This window comes from Balaenoptera acutorostrata, chromosome 11 (genome assembly GCF_949987535.1).
Source record: "Balaenoptera acutorostrata chromosome 11, mBalAcu1.1, whole genome shotgun sequence".
NCBI lineage: Eukaryota > Metazoa > Chordata > Mammalia > Artiodactyla > Balaenopteridae > Balaenoptera > Balaenoptera acutorostrata.
The window spans coordinates 104,126,159-104,153,390 of NC_080074.1; the positions used below are offsets into that span (position 1 = coordinate 104,126,159).

At 53.7% G+C, this 27,232-nt stretch overlaps 3 protein-coding genes and 1 long non-coding RNA gene across 7 annotated transcripts; 2 read left to right on the plus strand and 2 right to left on the minus strand.

Moving 5' to 3' along the window:
• Positions 1–562: 562 nt before the first annotated feature.
• Positions 563–8,990, minus strand: RHNO1 (RAD9-HUS1-RAD1 interacting nuclear orphan 1). 4 transcript variants are annotated; one of them, XM_057557038.1, is made up of 3 exons: positions 8,909–8,990; positions 2,862–3,113; positions 563–1,795 (listed from the first exon to the last, which is right to left on the minus strand). In XM_057557038.1, the coding sequence occupies exons 2-3, from the start codon at positions 3,027–3,029 to the stop codon at positions 1,241–1,243; spliced, it is 723 nt and encodes a 240-aa protein (XP_057413021.1). In that variant the 5' UTR covers positions 3,030–3,113; positions 8,909–8,990; the 3' UTR covers positions 563–1,240. The 4 variants fall into 4 exon arrangements, with proteins under 4 accessions (XP_057413021.1, XP_057413022.1, XP_057413023.1 ...); XM_057557039.1 differs by having other exon boundaries at positions 8,810–8,933; XM_057557040.1 differs by having other exon boundaries at positions 8,844–8,931.
• Positions 8,817–20,161, plus strand: FOXM1 (forkhead box M1). The gene is made up of 10 exons (XM_057557036.1): positions 8,817–9,246; positions 9,514–9,590; positions 11,025–11,573; positions 12,170–12,321; positions 13,032–13,232; positions 14,248–14,376; positions 14,998–15,042; positions 15,585–15,654; positions 15,802–15,977; positions 18,199–20,161. Exons 3-10 carry the CDS (start codon positions 11,072–11,074, stop codon positions 19,207–19,209), a joined length of 2,286 nt encoding a protein of 761 aa, XP_057413019.1. The 5' UTR covers positions 8,817–9,246; positions 9,514–9,590; positions 11,025–11,071; the 3' UTR covers positions 19,210–20,161.
• On the minus strand, positions 10,315–25,552 carry LOC130709243 (uncharacterized). The gene is made up of 3 exons (XR_009009752.1): positions 25,526–25,552; positions 24,666–24,762; positions 10,315–10,432 (listed from the first exon to the last, which is right to left on the minus strand). It is a non-coding gene; the product is annotated as an uncharacterized LOC130709243 (long non-coding RNA).
• On the plus strand, positions 20,688–22,522 carry TEX52 (testis expressed 52). The gene is made up of 2 exons (XM_057557041.1): positions 20,688–20,869; positions 21,950–22,522. Exons 1-2 carry the CDS (start codon positions 20,798–20,800, stop codon positions 22,502–22,504), a joined length of 627 nt encoding a protein of 208 aa, XP_057413024.1. The 5' UTR covers positions 20,688–20,797; the 3' UTR covers positions 22,505–22,522.
• Positions 25,553–27,232: the final 1,680 nt, after the last annotated feature.

Consider the following 27,232-nt stretch of genomic DNA (forward strand, 5'->3'; position numbering starts at 1 on the left):
CCCTCCCCTAGTCCAGCCCAAGCTTTTAGGGCGTCCCCGGACCTGTCCTGCACACCCGCCTGACGATCTTTTCCGTCTACCGCCCTCAGAAGCCTACCGGCCGTCTTCGAGCATCAGTATCCCATAAAGAGATCCGCTATCGGACCCAGTAAGTCTTGTTCCCAACTTATAAGCAGCATTACAGTCCCTACAGAACATCCCGTCAAAACTCATCGCGTGTTGACTTTGCGGCGTTCCATTCCGAGGCCAAAGTTGTCCCCACACTGGTTTTGAGCCTCTAAAAGGCAGAAAATTTGGCACAAGCTAGGAGAGCCGAGCACTGCTTTCTCTGGTCAGCCTCCACTCACTGTGTGACCCCGAACACGGTTATCTGTGCCTCAAATCCCCATCTTTAAAATAAATAATCCCTGCTTGTCTAGCTCGGGCTGGACCTGACACAGACTAGGCTCTGAAGGCTGACGGAATGGAGTTGAATGAGCTGCTACTTGCATGGGTGGAAGGAAAATTGAGACATTCTGTTGACCAGGCAGTCCTTCTGCATGAATTCCAATAAAAAGTAGTATTTGGAAAGATTATAAATTTATTTACATACATTTTAAACAGTTACAAGAAATCATTTTCCCACCCTATTTAATATTTATAGATTACTACAGTTGGAAACAAAAAATGAAAACATAGTAACCCTAAGTAACTTAACTATGTCCCCTTTATCTCCCCTGGTACCACTGACTCATTAAAACAAGCTTGCTGCCCTTTCTTCATCCAGCCATCTCAGCAGATGAGCCAAGATTGCAGAGACAGCAGCTCAACTATTAAAAGTCACAGTTTGCTTCGAGTTTTTCCATGCATCTGGTCACAGAGGAAGCGGTCACTGAGTCGGTACTCAGACATGTGGAATGAATTAGTTGGAATGAGGCGTTTAAAAGGATGAATAAGTAGTGGTTAAAGGGAACAATTAAGAAAGACCATTTGTAGAGGGGGCAGTACTACTGCATTAGTGACAGAAGCAGGGTTCTCTAAAAACTTTCTGCAGCCATTTATTTATTTACAGACTTTTTAAACAGTTATAAGATATTTAAAAATTTTAAACAGCTAATACAAGGAAAATACGAAGTGAACTGTTGATGACACTAAAAACTGTTTATGACACAAGATATTTTAAAAAGCAAATCTGGGAATTCAATTCCCTTTTGACTCCAGCAATCAATTTCTTGAGACCACGGATGTCCGAGAAACCCAGTCAGTTTTTCACAAGGAACTGGCTTCTACTCAGCTTCCCCCTCTCCCTGAGGTAAGTGAACAGATGTCGTCGCCTCCTCCACGTGACCTTTATCCCGTACTTGTCCTCAGGAGTGTCTTTAACCAGAACAGGCCCGGGCTCTGGGCTCTTGGGCGTGCTCGTGTGAAGGGAGCAGCTGGGAAGGCTGTTTTCCCTCTGCTCCGAGGGAATGGGCCCTCCCTGCCCTGAGGACTCTGGGCTCTGGATATCCGGTGGAATGAACACATAAGGGAAGTTCTGAAGTGCATGTGCTGACAGCTCCCCGCAGCTTTGGGGGCTGAGCATGGGAACCAAGGGCCTTCCAGAAATGTCCTTTTCTGGTTGACTGGGGCAGTCCCTGATTAGGGGGATCCCAGGTCTGGCTGAGCTGGCAGAAGACTGTGGACTCTCAAATGTTAGGTGTGGAAACTTGGAGCTGGTAGATTTTCGACTTGAACGCCTTGCCTGGTCTCGGTGATGATGTTTCCGGTTGACTGGGAACCAGCTTTCTGCTGTTGTATCAAACTGAGGTGATACCTAAGGATTCCAAAAGAAGAAAAAAAAAAAAGAAGTGAAGAGAGCCAACTACCAAATACAAACCTAAGGAAACTGCATTCCATGACCAGAATCCTAAATGGGGGCCCATAACAGCAATGGACATAAAACAAAAGCAGCTGTCTATTTGGATAACAGTATCCAAGGGATACGGGCTTTGGGCAAGTTACTCGATCTCCCTGGCTTTCAGTTCCCTCCTGTGCAAGAAAGGGGACAATGCCTCTTTCGCTTCATCACACCATACGGCTGCAACACGCTTAACTGTCTATCTTTCAACTCTGAGGGCGGGCCCAGCAGTCTTATTCGCCATTGATCCCCAGCCCTAGCAGAGCACCTGGCACCAAGAAGGCCCCGTGAAGGACGAAGGGCTGAAGGAAAGAACCGGGAGTGAGATCAGGCACGGAAAGCAACTAGCAGGGGGCCTGGCACATAGTGAGGACTCAATACATGTTCACATGTTCATTCCTCATCAACAGGATTCTAACATTTATGTTTCTTCCCCAGTCCTGAAGCCAGGGCTCTGGTTCTCCCCAGCAATTGTGGGCAAAGCACATTTATTAAGCACTCTTAGGCTTTTGTCTGGCTCTTTTGCGACACTACTTCCCTGACATGCCGTAGCTATGTTCTCTTCCCAGGGCTTTTAATCTGTCAAAATAGAACATATGCTATTTCTAGGATTTTTCTTCAACGTTTGGTCGTTTAAACAGTAAATAGAGTACTTAGCTAAAAACTCCACCTCTCTCACATGAAGCTCAGGGAACAATCTCATTTTTTACTCGTTCTGACATTTCTCTGGCTTTCTCACCCAGCTACTGGATAGTGAAACTTTTATACTGAATTCTTACAGAGGAATGTGGAGCGGGGGAGACTCCAATTCCAATCAACCCACGCCTCAGTCTGAACTCAGGAAAAAAGATAAGCCAGAGAACATGGCTGAGGACAGACAGAAGGAGTACACCACCTCTTTGTCCCTGCACCCACGAGTCTCCACATGGCAGTGTGAGAAGCCTGGCAGAGGAAAAGTCAAGGCAAGAATCCCATGGCCTACCCAGGAAGTGATGGTGCTGTGGTCAACGGGCTTGCTGGGCACCTGTCTAGTGTGGGTGATAGGAAGCTGGGGAGACTCATAGCAGTGTTTGGGGCCCTCCAGTGGTTGTTGGTAGAATAGCAGCTGGGGTTTCTGGGAAATTTGGCGGCGTTTTTTCCTGGGAGGCATCAATAGGTGAGGGAAGAGCAGTTAGTAACTGCATGATGCTGGTTGTCGTCAGGTCCAGGGAGAGACTCCACTTCCAACCCATGCCTGCGGAGAAGAAACAAAAGCTGGGAGAAAATCTGCTGATTCCCCAGCTCTTCCTCACACTCTGCCAGCCGACTCTGCTAGCAGCCAGCAGCCCTACCCCAAGATTGTGGGGTGGTACACCTACACCAGCTTCCTACACCTACACCACCAAGGCGATACACAGTAGTTTCACACTCAACAACATTCGTTCAGTGAACACTTATCGAGCACGTGTTAAGCACCATGCTGGGTGTTGGGAGTTTAAAGATGAATAACCAACCACTTATCCCGTGATCATTTACTGGGTGCCAAGCACTTGTAGAGACACAGACTGCCCCTGTCTTCAAAGAGCTGAGAGCCTAACAGAGGGAGACAGACAATTACAATAATGAGAGCAGTGCTCCCTTGCACTCCCCCGGGGGAGCCCTTCCGGAGAGGGTGATACCTGATCTAGGTATAGAAGGGCTAGGAAAAGCCAAAGAACAGGGGGGGCACTCCAGGCTGAGCAGCAGTGCACACAAAGGCAGAGACACGAAGGAGCACTGCGAATGCAGGGACTCAGACTCCACGGAGCTGGACACAAGGCATGAAAAGACAAAAGGCAAGAACTGAGGCGGGACGTGGTGTCAGGGTCAGGGCAGAAAACCAGGTGGACCATCTGAGTTTGGACTGTGGTCTAAGTAGTCATTGAAGATTTTCGAGTGGACGGATATGATCACACTTGGATTTTTTTTTTTAACTTTTACCCCAGATAATTTCAAACATACAAAAAAATAGTTAACAATATAATGAGCTCCCATGTGCCCATCACCCGGCTACAACCATTAACCCACGACCAATCACACCCCATCCACTTCCCCTACCCCTTTATTATTTTGAAAATACTATATTCCCAGTCATGATATCATTCCTAGTAACACAACTAACACATATAAATATACATGTTTATATACTATATTTATATAATATAGATTAATATATATTTATATGTGTAAATTCCTTAAATAGTAAATATCAAATATTCAGTGTTCAAGTTTTCAGTTGTCTCCTACGTGCCATACTTGGTTTTTGTTTGCTTTTGTCTTTTAGACAGATCATCCAGGCAACAGTGTGAAAGGCGAGATCAAGTGCCCTGGAAGCAGGGGGACCAGTTAGAAGGTTACTGTGTTGCCTGAGAACCGATGAAGCTGGAGCCTGGGCGGTGTCAGCAGAGGTGGGAGGCAGGAGGCCGAGGCAGGGCCAACAGGACCCACAAAGGAATAACAAGTCTGAGAACGCGTCCAGTGGGTCTAGCCCCCAGATCAGTTTTAATAAGAGTTCTGTCAATGGGTTGGTGGCACGGAAGTTTGAGTCGAGAGGTGAATGGGTGGTGCCACCGGGCATCCCGGAGGGAGAGGCACACAGCAGGGCAGACTGGTTCCACTATACAGCATGATCCCTTCATTCAGCCAACGACAGCAGAGCAACGTACTCTGGTTTATGGCACTGGGCAGTGGAGATACATGTAAAGAGAAATCAGGACAAAGCCTCTACCCTCAAGGAACAAACATTTTAGGGAGAACACAGGGAATAAATACATCCATTCGTTCATTCATTCATTCAGCAAATATTTACTGAGTGCCCACTGTGTTTTGGGCACTGTTACGGGTGCTAGAAATATATAGCAGGTTACAAAATTAAATCCCTGACCTCATGGCACTTACATCTAGTGGGGAAGTGATTAGAGGTACAGAGAAAAGTGAAACGGTGTAAGGGGTTGAGCTGACCCAGTGCTACTTGAGACAGGGTCGTCGGGGAAGGCCTATCTGAAAAATGATATTTCAGCAAAGACCTGAATGAAGAAAGGAGAACAAGCAGACAAGAGAAAGATGTGAGAAAGAATATCCCAGACTGAGAGAACAGTTAAGTGCAAAGACCACAAGATGGGAATGTGTCTGACTTGTTCAAGAAGCAGTAGGGTCAGCATGGCTGAACTGGAGAGCGGTAGGAGGTGAAGCCAGTTCACGAGACACAGGGTTAAGGCAAGGGTAAGGACTGGGCTGAATTATTCTTAGTGCAAGAGGAAGTCACCACAGGGCTCTGGACAGGGAAGTAACACAGTCCGATTTATACTTTTCAAAGATAGCTCTAGGTGCTTTGTAGGAAAGGTGGGTTGGGAAGAGGGGGGACGGAGAAAGGAGGCAGAGAAGCGAGGGGGAAGGCTCTTGCAGGAGCCCAGCGGGGAGATGACAGTGGTAACAACCGCTCCAGGGAGAAGTGCTGAAGTTCACGCCTTGCTCAAAGTCCCCAGCCTCTTGGGGACGCCACATTGTTCAGCAGTCCTACTGTGTCCTTGATCAACTCATTTTCCACAAAGGTTATCTTAAAACTTTCCCACTGTCTTTTTTTTTTTTTTTTTTAATAATTGTATTACATTATAGATTCAATCTTTTTTTTTTTTAATTTTATTTATTTATTTATTTATTTATTTTTGGCTGTGTTGGGTCTTTGGTTCGTGCGAGGGCTTTCTCTAGTTGCGGCAAGTGGGGGCCACTCTTCATCGCGGTGCGGGGACCGCTCTTCATCGCGGTGCGCGGGCCTCTCACCATCGCGGCCCCTCCCGTTGCGGGGCACAGGCTCCAGACGCGCAGGCTCAGCAGCTGTGGCTCACGGGCCCAGCTGCTCCGCGGCATGTGGGATCTTCCCAGACCAGGGCTCGAACCCGTGTCTCCTGCATTAGCAGGCAGATTCTCAACCACTGCGCCACCAGGGAAGCCCTCCCACTGTCTTAAAACTTCAGAACTCTTCTTCTCTCCAAACCAACCGTCTTACTTCCTACTTCACAAAGAACACAGGAGACATCAAAGGAAATACTCTCATCTTCCAGAAGGCAAACACACAAACCTCAGTATATCTGCATCCATCCTCTTTCTTTCTGCTGTAACTAGAGGTCAGCCCCTTTTGCTACTGTGGCCTCTCCCTCTGGCTGGGCTTTGGAGCCTTCCTCACTCTATACGCCTTTCCCAGGCAATCGTCTGCTGACATGTCAATAAACACCTGGAAGTACACAAGTCAAGCATTTCTACATTTGCCTTAGAATTCTCCACACTCAGGACCCAAATATTCCACTGCCTACGCGATAGCAACTAGATGTCTCAAATGCACCTCAAACTCAAAGCATTTACAACTGAATTCATGCTCGTTTCCCCTGCACCCCCCTCCATAAAAGTGATCATCTTCCAGGGCCCTTGCTCAGGGAATGGTATCATCATTCATCCAGCTATGCCACCAGAAACCTTGAAATTTACCTTTTCCCTCTACCATCCAACCCAACATCAAGCCCTGTCAATCTTACCACTTAAACATGTCTTCAAAAATACCCCTCTCTCGGGGAGGGCAGTTGGGGGGAGGGCGCAAAATGGATGAAGGGAGTCAAGAGGTACAAACTTCCAGTTATGAAATAAATACATCATGGGATGTAATGTACAGTGTGGTCACTATAGTCAATATTGTATTTCAAATTTGAAAGTTGCCAAGAGAATCTTAAAAGTTCTCATCACAAGAAAAAAAGTTTTTTGTCACTCTGTATGGTGACAGATGGTAACTAGACTTATTGTGATCATTTTGAGGTGTAAATAGGTAATCATTATGTTGTACATCTGATACTAACATAATGTGTTACGTCAATTATACTTTGGGGAAAAAAACAGATTTGTGGGTTTTAGTGACACTTCAGTATTAAATGTGGGATCAGAATCAATGGCAATCTATTTTTTGAGACTTATTCAACTCAAAATTTGATAAAAGCATTCCTCCTTTGTGAAAAATAATCTTACCCGACCCCTCTTTCCCTCTCTCTCCACCACCCTTCAAGTCCCAACAGTTCTGACCGGGGTGGGGGGTGGGGCGGGGAAATGCAATAGCCTAACTGGTCTACCCTAACCTCTGGCACCCCCTGCAGGGGGACCTTTTTAAATTGCAAATCTGATCTTGATTCACACTCCTGCTTAAAATTTTTGAGTTTTGGGTAAGGACCAAACTCCTAGTGGTGACTGAGGTCCTGTGGCTCTGGTTCCAGCTTCATCTCACACACACTCCAGTGCAGGTCTCTTAGCTCACACCCCTCAGATACTCTTCAGCCTTTGTGCCGCCCACGCTTCCTCCTACGGCGTGGCCCTGCACACCTCATTCCCTTGGCTTGGAGGGTCTCCCTCCCGTGTTTGCATAAAGGCTTCAGATCGCAGACGAAGCTTTAGTTCATCAGAAATGCCTTTCTCTTGGGACTTCCCTGGTGATGCAGTGGTTAAGAATCCGTCTGCCAATGCAGGGGACACGGGTTCGAGCCCTGGTCCTGAAAGATCCCACATACCGCGGAGCAACTAAGCCCGTGCGCCACGACTACTGAGCCTGCGGTCTAGAGCCCACACTCCGCAAAAAGAGAAACCACGGCAATGAGAAGCTCGCGCACCGAACCGGAGAGTAGCCCCTGCTCGCCCCAGCTAGAGAAAATGCCCCCGCGCAGCAACCAAGACCCAACGCAGCCAAAAATTAATTTATTTATTTAAGAAAAAATGCCTTTCTCACCTACCTAAGGCAAGATCCCCTTATTTACATAAAGTTATCCCTGAGCTCTAAGTTATCACTTCGCAGCTGTAATTCTCCATTTGCGGGCTTCCCTGGTGGCGCAGTGGTTGAGAATCTGCCTGCTAATGCAGGAGACACGGGTTCGAGCCCTGGTCTGGGAAGATCCCACATGCCACGGAGCAGCTGGGCCCGTGAGCCACAGCTGCTGAGCCTGCGCGTCTGGAGCCTGTGCCCCGCAACGGGAGGGGCCGCGATAGTGAAAGGCCCGCGCACCGCGATGAAGAGCGGTCCCCGCACCGCGATGAAGAGTGGCCCCCACTTGCCGCAACTAGAGAAAGCCCTCGCACGAACCGAAGACCCAGCACAGCCAAAAATAAATAAATAAATAAATAAATTCTCCATTTGCTTAAATAAGCAATTCGCTGCGAATCTGTCTGAGCTCCTCTCTGCTCCCATCAGACCGTAAGCGCAGGAGAAAGACCCCGTCTTCCACTGCATGCATCCTAGCGCGGCCTGGCACATGGTAGGGGCTCAACTAAACGTGTTGACTAAGTTAGTAGATAAAGTCCTTTACTACAAAGAAAAGACTGCGGGGGGCGGGGCGGGAGGAGATCAAAACTCGAAGATTCAGGGTGGAGGCGGGGTTCACCGTGTGCGAATAATTTTTCAGGAGGGAACCTGAACGAGGTCGTAACTGCGCTCCAGGAGCCCTCAGGCCGCTCGGGGGCCCGCGACGGTCGCTGGTCGGAGGTCAACGGAGGACAGTCCCCCCAGAGAGGAACCAGCGAGGTGGGAAGAGCCGGGGGCGGCGGGCGCAGCGCAGCCGGCCGGGGCGGCCCGGGGTCCCCACTGTCCCCGGGGTCCCCCGCGCCCCGCCGCCGCGGAGCCCTCCTGCGCTCTCCCCACGAGCCGCCCGCCTCGTCCGCCTCACCCGCCGCCGATCCGCCCGCCAGGCCCGCACGCCGCTCAGTCTGCCTCACCCGCCGCCGATCCGCCCGCCCGCCCGCCCGCCAGGCCCGCACGCCGCTCAGTCTGCCTCACCCGCCGCCGATCCGCCCGCCCGCCCGCCCGCCAGGCCCGCACGCCGCTCAGTCTGCCTCACCCGCCGCCGCCGACCAGCCCGCCCAGCTCGCACCCTGCTCCGTCCGCCTCACCCGCCCGACGAGGCCGCCGTTCCGCCCGCCTCACCCGCCCGGCTGGGCTGCCTCGCCAGCCGCTCCGTCCGCCTCAACCGCCCGATAGGGCTGCCTCACCTGCCCTTCCCGCCGCCGCCCAGCCCTCCTCAACAGCCAGGCCGGGCCCGCCAGCCCCGCCCGCCGCCGGCGTCCCGGCCGAACGCAGAGACAGGGCCGGCGCTGATTGGCTACGCCCGTCACGTGACCGCAACGCTCCGCCGGCGCCAATTTCAAACAGCGGAACAAACTGAAAGCCTCAGAGCGGGACCCCACCCCCGGCCCCGGCCCGGGACCACCCCCCCCACCCTTCCCGGGATCCCGGGATTCCCCGCCCCGCAGCCGGGGTCGCGGCCCGGCCCGCAGGTGGGAGCAGCGCGGAGCCTCCCGGAGCCGGCGCGTCCGGCGGTGCAAGCGAGGTGAGTGGGCGGCGTGCGAGAGGCCGGGGCCGGGAGGACGCGGAGGGCTGGCTCCGGACGGGGCTGGCGACGGTGCGCGGCGCTGCTGCATCCAGCCTCCCGGCCCTCCTCATCTCTCCCGCTGAGCGCCCCCGGCCTTCCCCCGGGAGGAGGGGCGGCCCGCTTGCTCCGGCAGACGGCGGCTGGGGTCCCTCTGAGCTTACTGCGCTGGGAGCCGAGGCCGACCTGCTTGCACACTCCCCTGAACCCCGTTGCTCTCACCTCTAGGCCTCCACTCCGCCCTTTCCCAGGATCCTCCCCCGGGTTCCGGAGACCCCCGCAGCCTAGCCCTGGTCTGGATGTGGGTGAGTCCCGGGAGCCGCTCCGGAAGTCTCCGGGCTAGAGGGTGTTGGCAGTGGTAGCAAGAGGCTGGTCAGAGTAGAAGGGAAAATTAAGCTTTAGACCAGGAAGATATCTTTTGCGGGTGGGGAGCGAATACTAGTATCTACTGATTGATGGGTGGAGGGAGGGAGGCCGGAAGAGATAAGAGGTGGAAGTAAAACTGAGATTTGAAGGTAGAGGAAACCTAGATATACAGGAAAAGGAGGCAGAGTGGAGAGGGTCTGTGGATTCTAAGCAAATGGCAAATGTCAGACGAGTGTGACAATCAATTTTAGGGAGATGGCAGATATCCTAAAAAAGGGACAGCCCATTCCTCTGTCCCTCAGAGTACCTCTCAGTAGAATTTCACAACTTCACACAATGGTAGAGTATTCCACAGATCTGTTAAAATCAAAAAACACAATTTTTAAAAGATAAAACAGTTTTCCTTAACACTACAAAACCACCTTAGCACACTGAAGATAGCACAGTTTGTTAGTCAGGAGACAGGGATAACAGTCTTGGTTCTGGAAGAGAAATTAAGCGATACAGTAACATGCTTAGAAAGTCAAAATATGAATAAGCACATGCAAGTACTAAAATGTCACTATATAAATAGTTTGCAAATTGTAAAAGAAAAATGTATTTTTAAGAAAGGCAAGGATAATAGCCCGTGAAATGATGTCACCCCTTAGCATTACCCTGGGCCTTGAGTAGAGCAGTTTCCCTCTTATCTGAGGTCTTGTGAGCTGGAAGATGATTTCTTCAGTGGTGTGACAATAATGGTACAATCCGCCTTTTTCCTCTGATCCTGTGGGCTCAGATCCTTTAATTTATAAAGTAAAATGGTATAAAAAACATGTGGTCTACGCTAGAATGGATTATGGGATCAGAGTCTTGTCAGGCTGTCCTATTCCAGCGTTCCCGTCCCGACAGTCACTGCAAGTGATCTGTGTTACAGTAGGAAATAAGAGACATTTCCACATTTTTGTAGCTTCCCTATTTATTTCTGTAGCTAAACATTCTTTTTTGGCCACACCACGCGGCATGTGGCATCTTAGTTCCCTGACCAGGAATTGAACCCTCACCCTCGGCAGTGAAAGCACCAAGTCCTAACCACTGGACCGCCAGGGAATTCCCAAAACATCCTTAAGCTCCTAGAGCTTTGACTATGTTGACCTACAGCCAACCTAATCCCACTTTCCCCCTTTGAATTTCTTCTGTTTGCTTCAGTTTTAACTTTTGTCAGTAGAACTCATCTCCTTATTGTCTGTGGTCTTTACAAAGCCCCAAGGAGTATTCACCTGGGCCTGCGGGCTCATGCTCCCGGTCATGTGATGAGGAAGACCCCTCCCTAACAGAACCTCCTTCTCAGCCTGATAAGCCTCTGACCTCCTGCTGCCCCTTGCGCTTTCCAGGGTCCATGCTGGTCATTCTCAATGGAGAGTGAAAGCACAGATTCATAATGAAAACCAGCCCCCGTCGGCCATTGATTCTCAAAAGACGGAGGCTGCCCCTTCCTGTTCAGAATGCCCCAGGTGACACATCAGAAGAGGAGCCTAAGAGGCCCCCTGCCCAACAAGAGCCTGCTCAACCGCAGGCCTCCAAGGAGGTGGCAGAGTCCAACCCCTGCAAGTTTCCAGCCGGGATCAAGATCGTTAACCACCCGACCATGCCCAACACCCAAGTGGTGGCCGTCCCCAAGAATGCCAATATCCAGAGCATCATCACAGCACTGACTGCCAAAGGAAAGGAGAGTGGCAGCAGTGGGCCCAATAAATTCATCCTTATCAGCTGCGGGGGAGCTCCCGCTCGCCCTCCAGGACCCCAGCCTCAAGCCCAAACCAGCAGTGATCCCAAGAGGACAGAAGTGATCACCGAGACCCTGGGACCAAAGTCTGCAGCCAAGGACGTGAATCTTCCTAGACCACCTGGAGCCCTTCCCGGGCAGAGATGGGAGAACTGTGGTACGTGGTCTGTAAGGCAAAGGGGTGAGGAGCCAGCCTTCCCTCTCTGGTGGTGAGGACTGCAGTCCGCCACACTGATGCTTAGGACACACAGGCGTCTGCCCCAACCGGGAGAAAGCCTTGCCTTTCTTCATCCTAAAACCTTGACCCGGATCCTTTGGGCACTGTCAAAGGCGTTGCAATGTAATTTAGCATTTCTACTCCCTTCTTTACATTGGAAAAGGATTTGTTTATCGTTTCTAGTTATCCTCTGCATTGACCACATAAGGAAATAGGAATCTTTCTCCATCTTAATGAAGGAGAAAGCATGAGGAGGAAAAGTGACTTTCTTTGTTGAGATGCTCAGTCATGCTTTTGTTAGGTTGCCTTGACTGGTCTCTGAGGCTCAGTGTGGCTCAGACTGAAATGCAACTTCAACCGTGCTCCTGGATTTCTCCCGAAATCCTAATGGGGCAGAGTACCCGAGAGGCCACTGCAGAGTCAGCAAGTGCTCCCTGTCCCTCAGGGCAGAGGTGATCCCTAACTGCCAACTTCACTGGGCCTGCGGGGCTCGGGATCAGGCAGCTAAGCGGCGTCTTGGGTTGTTTCCCCTGTAGCTGGCGGCGAGGCAGCCAGCTGCACGCTAGACAACAGCTTGACCAACATCCAGTGGCTTGGAAAGATGACCTCCGATGGGCTGGGCTCCTGCAGCATCAAGCAAGAGGTGGAGGAAAAGGAGAATCGTCACCTGGAGCAGAGTCAGGCTAAGGTGAACTGTCCCGTCACTCACTAGGGCAGTCAGAGCTGGAACAGGGAATTTCTAAGAAGGGAAATCAAGTGGCCTGTGGAGTAGAATTTCCAAGTTCTGGTATTAGCACTCACTTAGTGTGATCCTATATAATTTGGAGCTCTCTTTCTACCTGGGATCTTCCCCCCAACCTCCCTCACCCCTATCTGTGAATTTCCTTGAGGGCAGACTCCTCTGGCTCACTCTGTACCCCGTCAGCACTGGGTTTAGTACTGTGCCATTGAAAGGAGATGGGTTTATTCACATCACATCAGGAGTAGGAATCAGACTAAGACCTAGGTCCCTCGACGCTCAGGTCTGAAAAACGTGTGTAGTTTTAACATACAGTTGATGCTTTAAGAATCATAATATGTACCCAGACTTTCCTGAGAGGTTTCAACTGACAAAGACTGGACTTCTAATTATTATTGGGCAATATCTTCAAAAAAATGACGGATGACAGAGAAGTGGTTCTATGTTTGGAGACTGGATTAGATCACCTCTAAGATTCTTCCTAACCCTAAAATTTTATTCTGTGGAATAGTGGTCTTAGATGATTTGTTTCCAGTGCAATTCTATGGGATAAAATGTTTCTCTAGGGGATGTTCTTTGGGGTGGGGTGGGGCGGGGGAGGTCTTGTGAACTCTCCGTGTCATTGCCTTTTCTCTTTCTCTTTCCCTTTGGCCTCTCAGAACGCTCAGGTTGAGGGGCCCCCGGGAGCATCGGCATCCTGGCCGGACTCCGTGTCTGAGCGGCCACCCTACTCTTACATGGCCATGATACAATTCGCCATCAACAGCACGGAGAGGAAGCGCATGACCCTGAAAGACATCTACACTTGGATCGAGGACCACTTCCCCTATTTCAAGCACATCGCCAAGCCAGGCTGGAAGGTACCGTGTCCTGTAACAGCCACAGTCAAGGTCAGTCCGGCCCGATAGTTTGTCTACACGGAAGGGCAGTAGTCTGTGTCTGGTGCGGAGGGAGCAGTTAAGTGCCAAGGATGCTAGAACCTTCAACAACCGTATCTTTTGGATTGGGACTCGATCCTGCCGAATCCAGACGAAATCATCACTAACAGCCCTGTAACCACTTCATCTGTCGCTACCCTGGGTTGACGGAGACTCTTCAGTGCAGCACAGAGCCCACTTCTGTGCTGCGCTGAACAGCAGCTGGAGTGACTAAGTAGCTTTGTGAAAAGATATTAATGAAAAACAAAATCTGTAAGCCTCACGATCCAAAGATTCACCTTCTATAAAGTCACATCTCTTCTCCAGAAGGCGGGGATCTTCTCTTCCTCCTGCTCACGGGAACACAGATGCCTGGGAGCCATGGCTCACACGGGACTCAGAGCCACAGCGTAGGTGCCCCGACAGATGCTCTGTCCCAGACCAAGGGGCTTTTGTATTGTTTTCCCCACAGCAGGACAATTAACCTCACACTCACCTCAACTGAATTCCCCAGCATCATAATTTTTTTTTTTTGTTTTGGCCATGCCACGCGGCTTGCGGGATCTCAGTTCCCCGACCGGGGATTGAACCCGGGCCACAGTAGTGAAAGCCCAGAATCCTAACCACTAGGCCGCCAGGGAGCTCCCTGGCATCATAATTTCTTCACTCGCCTCTCTGGCTACTGGTTATCACCCACAGCCTCACTCCTCCTTCCCAGCCCCTGACAGCTGTCCAGGTCTCTGCTTCATCACCACCTCAGGAATGGCCCCAGTCTCTGTCCCCACTGGACAGACAGGTTGATGGCTCAGGTTGCCAGCTCTGCCATGCGGAGTGTCACAGGAGCTGCCAATAGGCAAGGTTACAGGGACACAAAGCCTGGGCCTGATTTCCTTGGGGGACATCGGCGGTGGTGTTTCCAAAGCCAAAGTAGCTGATGAGTGGCATCCTCTACTTTCAGAATTCCATCCGCCACAACCTCTCTCTCCACGACATGTTTGTCCGCGAGACGTCTGCCAACGGCAAGGTCTCCTTCTGGACCATTCACCCCAGTGCCAATCGCTACTTGACACTGGACCAGGTGTTTAAGGTGAGCATCCTGGTTTTGTCCAAATAGGGCCAGTGTTGGAGGTCATGAGATCCATCGCAAAAGGAAAGAAGCCCTCTTGGGACGAGCTTATCCGATCAGGGTGGAGTTAAAGGCCAGCCAGCCCGTGAGGGATAGCACACTGCTGTGCTAGACCAGGCCACGGCCACGGCGAGGACTCTCGGGTCCCAGAGCAGGACCTCCTGGGCACTGTTGCCCTGTGATGAGAACTGCCTGGAACACTTGTTAAACTACAGCTTCCTCGGCCCCTCTCTTGGGGCTTCTGACTCAGAAGGCCTGGGTTGGGCCCAGGAATATGTGTTTTTAGCAAGAATCTCAGGTGATTCTTACAGAGAAAGTCTGGGAAACCTGGTTTTTAAAAAGCCTTTCTTTAGGCCGGAGAGCAGAAACGAAGCCTCCAGGATCTCTTGTCAGAAGCGATTGCTTTGGAGTTTCAGAGTGCCCATAAGGGTGCCGCTAGCTGCCCTCGTTCTCCTGGGAGGGACCGTTGTTGAGGGTGGCCCTCGGCGTCCATCAGGAATAGGTTTGCCCAGTCTGGTCAGCTTGACTGCACCGGTGGTAACTTCGTCTCGTTTCTCTCCCACGATGCCTGACCACCACCAGCCACTGGACCCAGGGTCTCCACAATCGCCCGAGCACTTGGAATCAGTAAGATTCTTTCCCTCCCGCTCGGGGCTCGGCCTTGTTTCCTCTCCACGCTCAGCATGGCTTCGGTGACAGGGACAAGACATTAGCAGGAAAGGGAGCCTGTGGCTGGGTGCCTGCCAGCCCTGAACGCAGAGCACCTGAGCTTCTGGGTGTTCAGGACACGTGACCGCCACCTCCTCCCGCTCCCGTGGGCTCATCACGGTGCCCTAAGCAGAGCGGCGCGTGGCAGGAGGACCCGCCATAGTCTCCCTGCAAGATGGTGACCACGGTGCATGGCACGGGCCTGGAGGGCGGCCGTCTTTGCTCTCACTTCTCTACCTGGCTTTTCTCTGCCCCTCATAGAGCTCCATGCTTTGCATCCCGGGGGTGAGGACACGTGGATGAGGTGGTAGGACCGCCCGCTGCCGTGTGTCTGTGCCACCACCTGCCCAGGGCCAGGCAGTCGGTTCGCTCCATGCCCGGTACTGGAGCAGCTGGTGGGGTCGCCTGCCTTGTCCCCCTGCGTCTCTGACCCGGTCTCTTTCCCTCTCTGCCCCAAACAGCAGCAGAAACGACCCAACCCTGAGCTCCGCCGGAACGTGGCCATCAAAACCGAACTCCCCCTGGGCGCACGTTAGTATGGGGGAGCCTGTTTCCGGGGGGCGCACCTGTAGGGAGCAGACTCGGGGGTCCCAGCCCAGGGGAGGAGAGCAAAGATACCATAGCCTGGAAGGGGCCTGTCCCTGGACCCTGCTCCTGACCCCTCCCGGTCCCTCCCAGGGCGGAAGATGAAGCCTCTGCTGCCGCGGGTCAGCTCGTACCTGGTGCCCATCCAGTTCCCAGTGAACCAGTCCCTGGTGCTGCAGCCCTCGGTCAAGGTGCCGTTGCCCCTGGCAGCCTCACTCATGAGCTCGGAGCTCGCCCGCCACAGCAAGCGAGTCCGCATCGCCCCCAAGGTCAGTGCCTCGGGTTCTCTCTGAGCAGAGACTCCAGTCAATTACAGATTCTGCCACGTGTCCCTTGAGAAGCTTATATGTCTAGTTGGTAGACAAGGCACCGATACCTAGGAAAATGCAACAGCATTATAAGAGCTAAAAAGGAACCTGCTGTATGATGTAAGGGATGTTGGAAGGCCCACATGTGACTGATGAGTTTATAAGAGTTCAGACAAGGGTGATTATAACAGATGGGCTGGGACGGTTCAGGAAGAGTTCACAAGGGAAGGAGGCTTTACAAAGTAGATTTGGGCAGCAAACAGGTGTGTAGAGGGCCTTTTTTTATTTTTTTATTTTTTTTTATTTTTGGCTGCACCGCGCAGCCTGTGGGATCTTAGCTCCCCGACCAGGGATCGAACCCTCACCCGCTACACTGGAAGCCCAAAGTCTCAACCACTGGACCACCAGGGAGGTCCCTGGAGAAGGCTTTGTAATGGGCGTGCCCTGGAGGCCCCCAGTAACAACGGTATAGTGATGGGCCAGTCTAGCTCTGGGCTTCTCAGACTCTGTACAGCTGACATTTAGGGCTGGATAATTCTCTGTTGGGGGTGGAGGGGTGCTGCCCTGTGCACTGGAGGGTGTTAGCAGCGTCCCTAGTCTCTCCCCACCAGATGTCGGGAGCACCGCCTGGTGTGACAATTAAAATGTCTCCAGGTGTTGCCAGATGTCCCCTGGGGGGAGTTCCTGCTGGTTGAGCATCAGTGGTCTAGCTCGAGGGGTGAGGACAGTGAGTTAAGACCCTGCCATTTTGTAGAGAAGGATCTGTGAGCAGAGGCTGGCCTGTAGCAAGTACAGGAAGGGCCCCTGTGCCCCTTTCTCTGAGATGGAAGTGGCAGGGGCTCCAGATAAAGAGCCTTGGGTTTGCTTTTGTTTTTGTTTTTGTTTTGTTTTGTTGTTTTTGGTTTTTTGGTTTTTGGGGGGTTTTTTGCCGTACCACACAGCATGCGGGATCTTAGTTGCCGGACCAGGGATCAGACGCATGCCCCCTGCAGTGGAAGCATGGAGCCTTAACCACTAGACCGCCAGGGAAGTCCCTGTTTTTGCTTTTGTTATTTTAATTTAAAAAATATCATTTTAATATACATAAAATTATTTTTACCAGCATAGATAATTTTACATAAATGCATTCATGTGATTGTAGCATGTACACTGTTTTTGTTTCAATGCAGTCTTTTTCATCTCCTTTTCTTCTTTTTGCTTCCCCTCGCCCCACCTTCACCCATGTCTCCCCTGCTCCCCGTGATAAGCCATGTTGACAATTTAGCATGCTTTCTCCCATTTGTTCATGCTCTTAGTATACTCTGCATACACCGATCGCCATAGCCATATTATACATGCACACACCACACACAGCATTGAAAATGGGATTGTATTACACACTTTCTTTTTTTTTTTTTTTAATTAATTTATTTTATTTTAGGCTGCGTTGGGTCTTTGCTGCTGTGTGCAGGCTTTCTCTAGTTGCGGCGAGCGGGGGCTACTCTTCGTTGCAGTGTGCGGGCTTCTCATTGCGGTGGCTCCTCTTGTTGCAGAGCACGGGCTCTAGGCGCGCGGGCTTCAGTAGTCATGGCGCGTGGGCTCAGTAGTTGTGGCTCGCGGGCTTAGTTGCTCCGCGGCATGTGGGATCTTCCCAGACCAGGGCTCGAACCCGTGTCCCCTGCATTGGCAGGCGGATTCTTTTTTTTTTTTTTTTTAATTAATTAATTAATTAATTTTTGGCTGAGTTGGGTCTTCACTGCTGTGCGCGGTCTCTCTCTAGTTGCTGTGAGCGGGGGCTACTCTTTGTTGCGGTTTGCGGGCTTCTCATTGCGGTGGCTTCTCTTGTTGCGGAGCACAGGCTCTAAGCACGCGGGCTTCAGTAGTTGTGGCTCACGGGCTTAGTTGCTCTGTGGTATGTGGGATCTTCCCAGACCAGGGCTCGAACCCGTGTCCCCTGCACTGGCAGGCGGATTCTTAACCACTGCGCCACCAGGGAAGCCCAGGAAACGCTCTGTCCTTTACCCCCAGAATTGAACTACCACCTTCATCATATAGTCTCATATTTAATAGTCTTTAAGACTTTAAAAAGACAAAAGAGGATCAGTACCAGTATGTCACTTGTCTTAGTCATGAACTTGTGTCCCACCTGCTGCCTGGTTGAATCTCCAGACCTGGCTTTCACCTTAACCTGCTTCCCTTCCAGGTGCTGCTCGCGGACGAGGGGGTCGCCCCTCTGCCCACGGCAGGACCAGTGAAAGCGGAGAAGCTCCTCCTTGGAGAAGGGCTGTCTCCTCTGCTTCCAGCCCAGTCCATCAAGGAGGAAGAAGTCCAGCCTGGGGAGGAAACGCCACACTTAGGGAGACCCATCAAAGTCGAGAGCCCGCCCCTGGAAGAGTGGCCCTCGCCCTGCCCATCTGTCAAGGAGGAATCGTCCCCCGCCTGGGAGGATTCGTCCCGCTCCCCCATCCCCAGGCCCAAGAAGTCCTACAGCGGGCCCAGGTCCCCAGCCCGCTGCGTCTCTGACCTGCTTGTCATCAAACGCAGGGAGAGGAGGGAGATGAGCCGGTCTCGAAGGAAACAGCACCTCCTGCCCCCCTGTCTGGACGAGCCGGAGCTGCTCTTCTCCGAGGGCCCCGGGGCGTCCCAACAGGCCACAGCAGGGTCCTCGCGGCCTGCCTCCCAGCTTGGCTCCTCCCAGGTGGAGGGCGGGCCTTTCAAGACACCCATTAAGGAGATGCTGCCCATCTCCTCCACCCCGAGCAAATCTGCCCTCCCCGTGACCCCCGAACCCTGGAGGCTCACGCCCCCGGCCAAAGTGGGGGGGCTCGATTTCAGCCCCGTACGAACCCCCCAGGGTGCCTTTGGGCCCCTGCCGGACTCACTGGAGCTGGCAGATCTCAGCACCACCCCGCTGAAAAGCGTTCCCCTCTTTGACTCCCCCCGAGAGCTCCTCAATTCTGAGCCCTTTGACATCACCGCTGACCCCTTCAGCGGCTGTCCCCCCTCAGATACGGAGGTCCCCAGGCCAGGCTCCTCCGAGCCGCAGGTTGCCGGCCTCTCGGCCAGCCGTTCTCTGACGGAAGGCTTGGTCCTGGACACGATGAACGACAGCCTCAGCAAGATACTGCTGGACATCAGCTTCCCCGGCCTGGAGGAGGACCTGCTGGGCTCCGACGACACCAGCTGGGCTCAGTTCATCCCCGAGCTGCGGTAGAGACGGGCCCGCACCGCTCAAGCCGGCGGCTCTCCGGGCGCTCGTGGGGCTGGCCTTCCGAGCCCTCTGCGCCGGGACAGCAGGCAGGGGCCGTCTGCTCCTCCAGCCCCGCCTGGCCTGGTGACGCCAAGGCAGGCGTCACGCCAGAGCCGCCACTGGGCCTTCTGCAAGCCGCGAGGTCCTGGTGACCAGTCTCCGTGCCACCCACTCCCCAAGAGCATCTGATTCCTCCCTCCCTACTAGGAGCTGAGGGTGGGAACAGCAAACACAAGGGTGAAAAGACATGAGGAGCCCCCCCCCCCCCGACTGTTTGCGTCTGTGCCTGGCCACCCACCACCTTCCCTGCTCCGGGCAGGGTGGCCCTTGTAAATGGTGTATATGTTCCTAATTATCCTCTAATTATAAATGTAAACCTATCTCCTTAGATCATTATCTAGAGACTGCCAGAAGGGGGCTAGGATAACGAGGAGGTTCAGTTTGCTTCTGTTACTTGCTTTCGGTTCCTGTGGTAGGGAGGGCTGCAGTGCACGCTTCCTTCCAGGCCCCTCCCTCGAGGGTTCCTCACTGTAGGCGCCCCGATACGCGAGTCTGCCTGCCAGCAGCCCTCCTCCTGCCCCTGCCTCCCACCTGCCCACGTTTCCAAGTCAGCTTTCCTGCGAGAAGAAATCCTGGAGAAAGGGTCTCTTATTATGGGTCAAGAGTGGGGCGGGGGCACGGAGGCACCTGGAGCAGAGTGGGTTCCCAGATGTGCCCAAGAGACGTTTCTCTGATAAGGCCCCCGATCATGCCAGAGAGACGAGTTAGGAGGCGGAGGGCGGCTGGCCCGTCTGCCGGCCTGTCGGAGCTGGCACCACAGCTTTGCAGAGAGCCGCCCTGGGCCCCAGCTGCCCGTGTGCACAGCCCCCAGCTCCAAAACACTAACTACCTACTCAATAAAGCCCAGGGGCACATGCTGGTCTGTGGCGTGCTGGTGTCTGGTCCCTACGGCGTGAGGGGGGTTGGGAAGGAAAGTGGGTGACGATGAAAATGGTTGTGACAGGGAAGATGCAAGGCTTGAAGCCAACACGGAGCCCCGGAAGGAGAGTGCAAAGGGCTGTGGCCCGGTCACCTCCCTCCCTGGCCCTGGCACGTCCGTCCTCCCAACTCAGCAGTCAATCGGCGGTTTTCCCAGTGCCGGGCCTGCACAGTCAGCCTCTTTTGGGGACCTCTGAACCTGCTGGGTCACTTAGGCCTTCCAGGGCTCCCTGAAGAAAGGCCTACCCAGGGGCACCCGCCCACCAACATTAGGGAAGGATGGGCCCAGTTACAGGTGCCTCATGACCACCTCCATCCCCAACCTGAGGCCTGGGAGCCAGCCGGCCCTGCTTTTCTTCCCCCACCTTGAAGCAGCTCCTGTTATGAGCCCTATTCCCCACCTGCCTCACCTGAAGGGCAGCCAGGGTCCGAGGGACTGGTGAGCCCTCCCAGGGGGAGGTAAGGGCCTGTGTGTCCACCCAGGAAGCATCACCATAGCAACCCCAGCAGCAAACAATGCTGCCAAGAAGGTCTTCCCTACAAAGCTGCCGCTCCTGCAGGGAAACCCAGAAAAATGGCCAGCAACCTGCAGAGATCACCCAGAGGGCAGAGTGACCCATCCCGCGTCAGAGAACCTTTCCTGAAGGTAGGGGGCGGGGCCGCATCTCTGCAGCTACCTTTCCGTACCACACTGGGTGAGGGGCTGTCCCCAGCCCCAGCCCCTGCCTGCCCCCTGCCCACCCCAGGCTGGGCCATGCTTTCTCCCGGGCAGCAGAGCTCCAGGCGCGTGAACCCTTGTCCTATGACCCTGTGAACACGGAGCTCAGGGCAGAGGAGAGGAAATGTCCGGTTATGACATCCAGACCCACCCCTGGGGTGTGTGTGTAGACATGACTTAGGGGACTGGGCCCAAGGAACAGGTGAGTTTTGAGGATCAGAAAAGTCCTAGGGGCAGGTGGGAAGCAGAGGCATTTGGGAGGAGCCTAGTGTCCTGAGTGGCACAGCCTGAGTGCCAGCTCTGCTGCCCTCACTCTGTGCCGTGGGCAAGTTATTCACCCTCACGTGCCTTGCTTCTTGCATCTCTGAGATGCAACAAGAACACTTACTCGCAAGGTGTGAGGGTTAAATGAGATGAGGATAAGTATTTCGCAAAGTGTCAAGTATATATCATCTGCCACCGTTTATTTCGGGGGGGGTGGCGGGGCGCCAGAAAGGAAAGGAACCCACATCTGGATGCTTCCTACACGTGATTGTATCTTAATGAGACCTGAGGGAAACGCACCAACGACAGAGAAGCGGGGGACGGGAGGAGCCTGGGCAGAAAAGCACTGGCCCCGTTCCCTGGAGAATGGTTTCCCTTCTACACTCTGCTTGGAAGGGGCGTTTTCCCTCACACTACCTCAGCCCAATGTGCCTGGAGAAGAGCACCAGGATGGGGAGGATGGGTGAAGGCAGAGTGACGAGAGGGAAAATGTCAGTTGAGGAAAGAGGCTGGGAAAACAAAACCTGATAGATGCACAGAGAACAGTCTATGAGGATGCATGCAAATCATACCAAGCGGCCACGCGCTCTGGGCAGGAACCGAGAAAACGTCCCCCCCGCCCCCCGCCCCCCACCCCCCGGCCACCCGGCCCTGACGAGAATCCGGGTCTGGAGGCCGCTGGCAGCTTGTCCTCTCCAGCGGAAGACAGGCAGAGCGCTCTCAGGCTCCCTTGTCTCTCCCTAGATGGTCCACGCCCACGAGACCCTCCCAACGCCCCGCACGTGGGCTCAACGCGAGTTCGTCCTCCCCAGGGAGTCCTCGGAGCTGCCCGGCTTCACCCGGCAAGCCTACCACCAGCTGGCCCTGAAGCTGCCACCCTGCATGGAAGTGAAGGCCAAGGTACGTCATCGACTGGCCTGCCCTGGGAAGGATGCGGCCCAGCACACCTGGGGCTTCCACACGTGGCTGCATGTGGGACATCTGCCGGCCGCCTTCCCCTCCAGGCCTGACAGGCCCTATGACAGCAACGTCTGGCGCTGGTTGACGGATTCCAGGGCCCACCGCCGCCCCCCGGCAGAGCCCCCCGTGCCCCCTCCGTCCTGGATGGGTCAAAACAGCTTTCTGACCTTCATCTCCTGTACTCCTCTCTTTCTGGACGCAAATAGGAGGCACCAGGTGATTCTCAGGACAGTGAAGGAACTGAGAGAGGTGGGGAAGCTCAAGCTGAGGAGTGAAGTCAGGGCACCCCTACTCGATGCCAACGGCAACATCCTGCCCCCGAAGAACTTCAAGAAGTAAGAGGAGCTCCCTCCTCGGGGAGCCCACCCAACCCACCTGTGTCCAGGGGACCCCTCCCTCTTTCTGACGTCTTACCGTCCCTCCTCTGGTCACCTGAAAACTCAACTCTGTCCAAACGTAGCTGGAGGGACCGGGTGGAGGCCAGGGAATGACAGCCAGGGGAGGGGCTTGATTACTTAACGAAAATGTAGGGGAGACAGCTGTGTATTGATACTTGATGCCTGCCAGGCCCCAGGGATACAGAGAGATGTCATTCAGTCCCTGCCCTCAAGGAGCTTCTGAAAGGCAGGTATCGACACACACGCACATGGAAAGACAGCTCTCAACGCCAGCCCACGCGTGCCAAGTGCCCAAAGCGTGAGACAGACAACAGGTGTTGTGAGGACGTCAATTATTAATAGAAAGAGCTGAGAGCCCGAGGCAGAAGCTTGGATTAAACTCCAGACTGTGTCACTTTGGCAAATTGCTGAGTTCTTCCAGACTCAGTTCCACGGTTGCTGAAAGTTGGGCGGGGAGGGGGGGAGTGGTAAATGCCGTGCCCACCTCACTGCGTGAAGATAAAGTGGGTGAATGGATACATAAAATCACCGTACCAAACACAGACGTTATTACAGACATTCAGAAGAGGGAGGGGTGGGTGTCGTCTGGAACACCGCCCCAGGAAGGCTTCGTGAGGCCGGCCAGAGGGGTAGAGGCTGGGAGGGGAGGAAGGCTTCGGAAGCGTCGAGAGGAGGGGTGGCTGGTGTGAGCAGAGGCAGGAGTGTGGAGGGACTCTCCCTCCCTGCCCATCGCGGGCATGCCCGGGGGCATCTCCACTCCACTGCCCTCTAGGCTCTGGGCACGGGTGGCAGAAAAGAGGGAGAGGGATACAAAGCGTGTCTCAAACTCCAATCCCATTGACAGAAGCCCCAAGGGACTGGAGTGGGAGGCTGCGGAGGTGTTTAATCTTTAAAAGAAAAAGCCAACAGTTGGTGATTTTGAGAGACGATTACTAGGACCTTGACTTCTCTCTGCTGTCTCACAACGCTGACCACTGACGGCTACTCCGTACTAACTCTGGACACACGGATGTGGGGAAGACTCAGATCGCTGCTCAAACACCTCACAGCCAAATGGTTCTAATCACTTTACTACATTCCTTACTCCTCCCACTACTCCCTGAATAGAAACTACTATTATCAACCCCCTTTTACAGATGGGGCATCTGAAACACAGAGAGGTCAAGTATCTTGCCCAAGTTTGCACAGCTAGTAAGGGCAGAGCTGGGATTTGAACCCAGGGAGCACAGCTCCAGGGCTTCATTCTTAACCACCACGCTCCACCTCCCCTCCTGTCTGACCCAAGAATCAGACAAGTTCACAGCCAACGTAATGTTCTATAAAGGTAGCAGGAGAGAAATACAGTATCACCCACAGAAAGCTCGGCACGGTGCTCGGTGCACAGGAAATATGTGTGTAGGGTGGCAGAAGCAGCCAGGCCCTGGGAGTCGAACAGAACTAGGCTGGAATCTACCATCACAAACTTGCAACACAACTTCAACATTCTTAAATTCCTTGAGCTTCACTTGCCCCAGGTGTGTATTGGAGATGCACCTGGTACCTCTCGGGGTATGGTGTCTGGCAGGGAGAAGGGGCTCAATAAATCATCTCTGTGCGAGAAGGGTTCTGGTTTCGCTGGCTTGCTGCTGTAGCCCAGCCCTGGAGCAGGAATAAAGGAGGAGGTGGCATGGGAGCTGGACCTTGAAGGGCATGTGAAGTTCACCAGGTGGCAGCAAGAAAGAGTGAGAGGGGAGGCCCGCCCAGTCTTGCGGCCCCTGCGGAGCAGCTCTGGAGGGGCTTCAAAAGAACCCCGTTTAGGAAAGCGAGACAGCACATTCTGAGCAAGAGGACCAGACAAGGCTTCAAGACGCTCACGATCTTCTTGGGGAAGTAGGACATTTACATGCAAACCCCGCCTCCCTCCAGTCTGACAGTGCGTTAGAGTCACGGGGCCCACTTTAGAAAAATGTTGAGGTTTGAGCCCCACCCGGGAGAGTCTAACTTGCTTGGCCTGGGGGAGAGCCCGGGCACCGGTGTTTCTAAAAGCTCCCCAGGGTGATTCTAACATGCAGCCAAGCCTGCGAACCTCTGATGTAAACCAAAGTCAGCAAATGCGAGGATACCTGCTGAGCCAGGGCGAAGCACGTTGAACGATTTGCCAATATTCAACTCTGTTGTGCAAAAAGTGGACTTCCCAGCGTTGAACCAAATACCGCAGGTCTGCAGAAGAGCGAGCCGTGAGACCAGCGTCGCAGGGCAGCAGGTCAGAGCGGGAAAGGCTCCTGGACTGCGCTTATAGAGAAGGTGGGGCTTGGAGGACAGCTAGAATCTGGATGATCCCCTTACAGACTACATGTGCGAAGGATGGAAGACTGACCAACCAGATAACATGATGTCACCAGCCTAACGCCAAAACGCACACACAGGGTGCAGGCCATTGGGCATAGGTCAGGAGCAAAGTGGAGACTCAAGGTAACAGTGGGAGCCGTCACCCCAGAGCACCATCTTGGGCCTGGGCCTGTGCTGCTGCGGACCCCTCGTGCCTCAGCTTTTGCAGTGGGGGGTAGGGGCAGAGACACGTGGCCTCAAGTGGAGGCAGGTAAAGCCCACGGGTCCGCAGGGTGCTGGCCGGCTGGGGCGGAGAGTTGGGGGGGGAGGGGCAGCGGGGAGTGGCCAGAGAGGGAGAAGCTGCAGGCGGGGCCCACCTCACCTCCCCTGGCCCCTGTCACATGCCATGTCGGTGACCTTCCCCATCTGGGCTTCTCTGGGCCTCTGCCCGCTGCCCTCTTTGCCCACTTTCCTCAAGCTGTCAGCACCTGGGAATCAAACACCACCGGGGTTCCAGCCCTGGCGTAACCACTAACCAGCCGTGTGCCCGTTGGGAGGGTCCTTTTTCCCCTCAAGCTCTCAGCTTCCTCCTCTGCACAGCGGGAGCCACTAGGGCAAAAATAAGTGGAACAAATAAAAGAAACAAGTGACGCACCTGCAAAGTGCCTGGCACAGCGTCGGCCCTCCATACCTGCAGCTGTCAATCATTACCTGTAGAATAAAGGTAATAAACGGGTGGGACACGATTCAGCCTTATGGAGGAGTGAAGCGCTGACACACGCAAAAATGTGGATGACCCTCGAAAACACGAGTGGAAGACGCCAGACACAAAAGGGTGCATATCGTACGATTGCGTTTCTAGGAAAAGTCCAGAGGAGGCAAATCCCTAGAGACAGAAGGTGAATCGGTGGTGGCCAGGTGCTGGGGAGGGGGATGGGGGCTGAGTGCTTCATGGCTACAGGGTTTTCTCTTGGGGCGGATGGAAATATTTTGGAACTAGATAGAAGTGCTCCTTGTACAACATCATGAGTGAACAAAATGCCACTGGAGTATAAGTTAAGATGGTAAATGTTGGGCTTCCCTGGCGGTCTAGCAGTTAAGACGCCATGCTTCCAATGCAGGGGACACGGGTTCGATCCCTGGTCGGGCAACTAAGATCCCACGTGCTACAGGGCAACTAAGTCCGTGGGCCACAACTAGAGAGAAGCCTGCGCGCTACAACGAAGGACCCCGCGTTGCCACAACTAAGACCCAACGCAGCCAAACATAAATAAAGAAATATTTTAAAAATGTAAAAAGATGGTAAATGTTATGTGAATTTCATCTCGATTAAAAATAATTATAGGGCTTCCCTGGTGGCGCAGTGGTTGAGAATCTGCCTGCCAATGCAGGGGACATGGGTTCGAGCCCTGGTCTGGGAAGATCCCACATGCCGCGGAGCAACTAGGCCCGTGAGCCACAATTACTGAGCCTGCGCGTCTGGAGCCTGTGCTCCGCTACAAGAGAGGCCGCGATAGTGAGAGGCCCGCGCACCGCGATGAAGAGTGGCCCCCGCTTGCCGCAACTGGAGAAAGCCCTTGCACAGAAACGAAGACCCAACACAACCATAAATAAATAAATAAATAAAATGAAATTAAAAAAAAAAAAGAATGTGCCCTGGACTATTTAAAAAAAATAAAAATAAAAATAATTATATAAATAGGGTATGTATAGAGAGTTTCCAAAATTCCTTCTAGTTCCAAATCTACAGTTCCACCATGGTCCTTCTCCTGGCCGCCTCTCCCCGTGGTGGGGGGATGGGTGGGGGGGCCCACAGCCAAGGGAGGAAGGAGAGTCTCCCGAGCGCTCCAGGGGAGGGTGGGGCTCGGGGAACGGCCCGTTCTCCCCGCTCTGGATCAGGAATGACGGTGGGAAGGAGGAGGTCCCTTGCCTCAGATCCTGGCATGTTAGAGTGGGGCAGGCCTCTGGGAAACAAGCATTTGGATGGTAAACCGAGGCCCAGGGCTGAGACGATTTGCTCCGGGCCACAAGGCCAGGTTGTCCTTGCCCTCCTGGTACAGCCAGGGCTCCGGGGCCTGTGCTGTCATCCTGCTTCTCTGACTACTTGCCCATCTTGCCTGGGTTTTGTCACCTCCAGCAAGAGAAGCCCAGGGCACACTCAGAGGGTTAATAGGAAGTTCTGGGGAGTGAGCCGGAGGAGAAAGCCTCCCACTCTCCAGCCCGGAGCTGGGAGGGAGGGTAGAGGGGTGAGCTGCGCTTCCACAGACGTCCGCCCGCCTTGCAGACCCAGACCCCCTCCCCCCCGGCTGCCGGCCTCACGCGGGACTTCCACCCCCGCCTCCACCCTCCGGCTCTGCTCTCT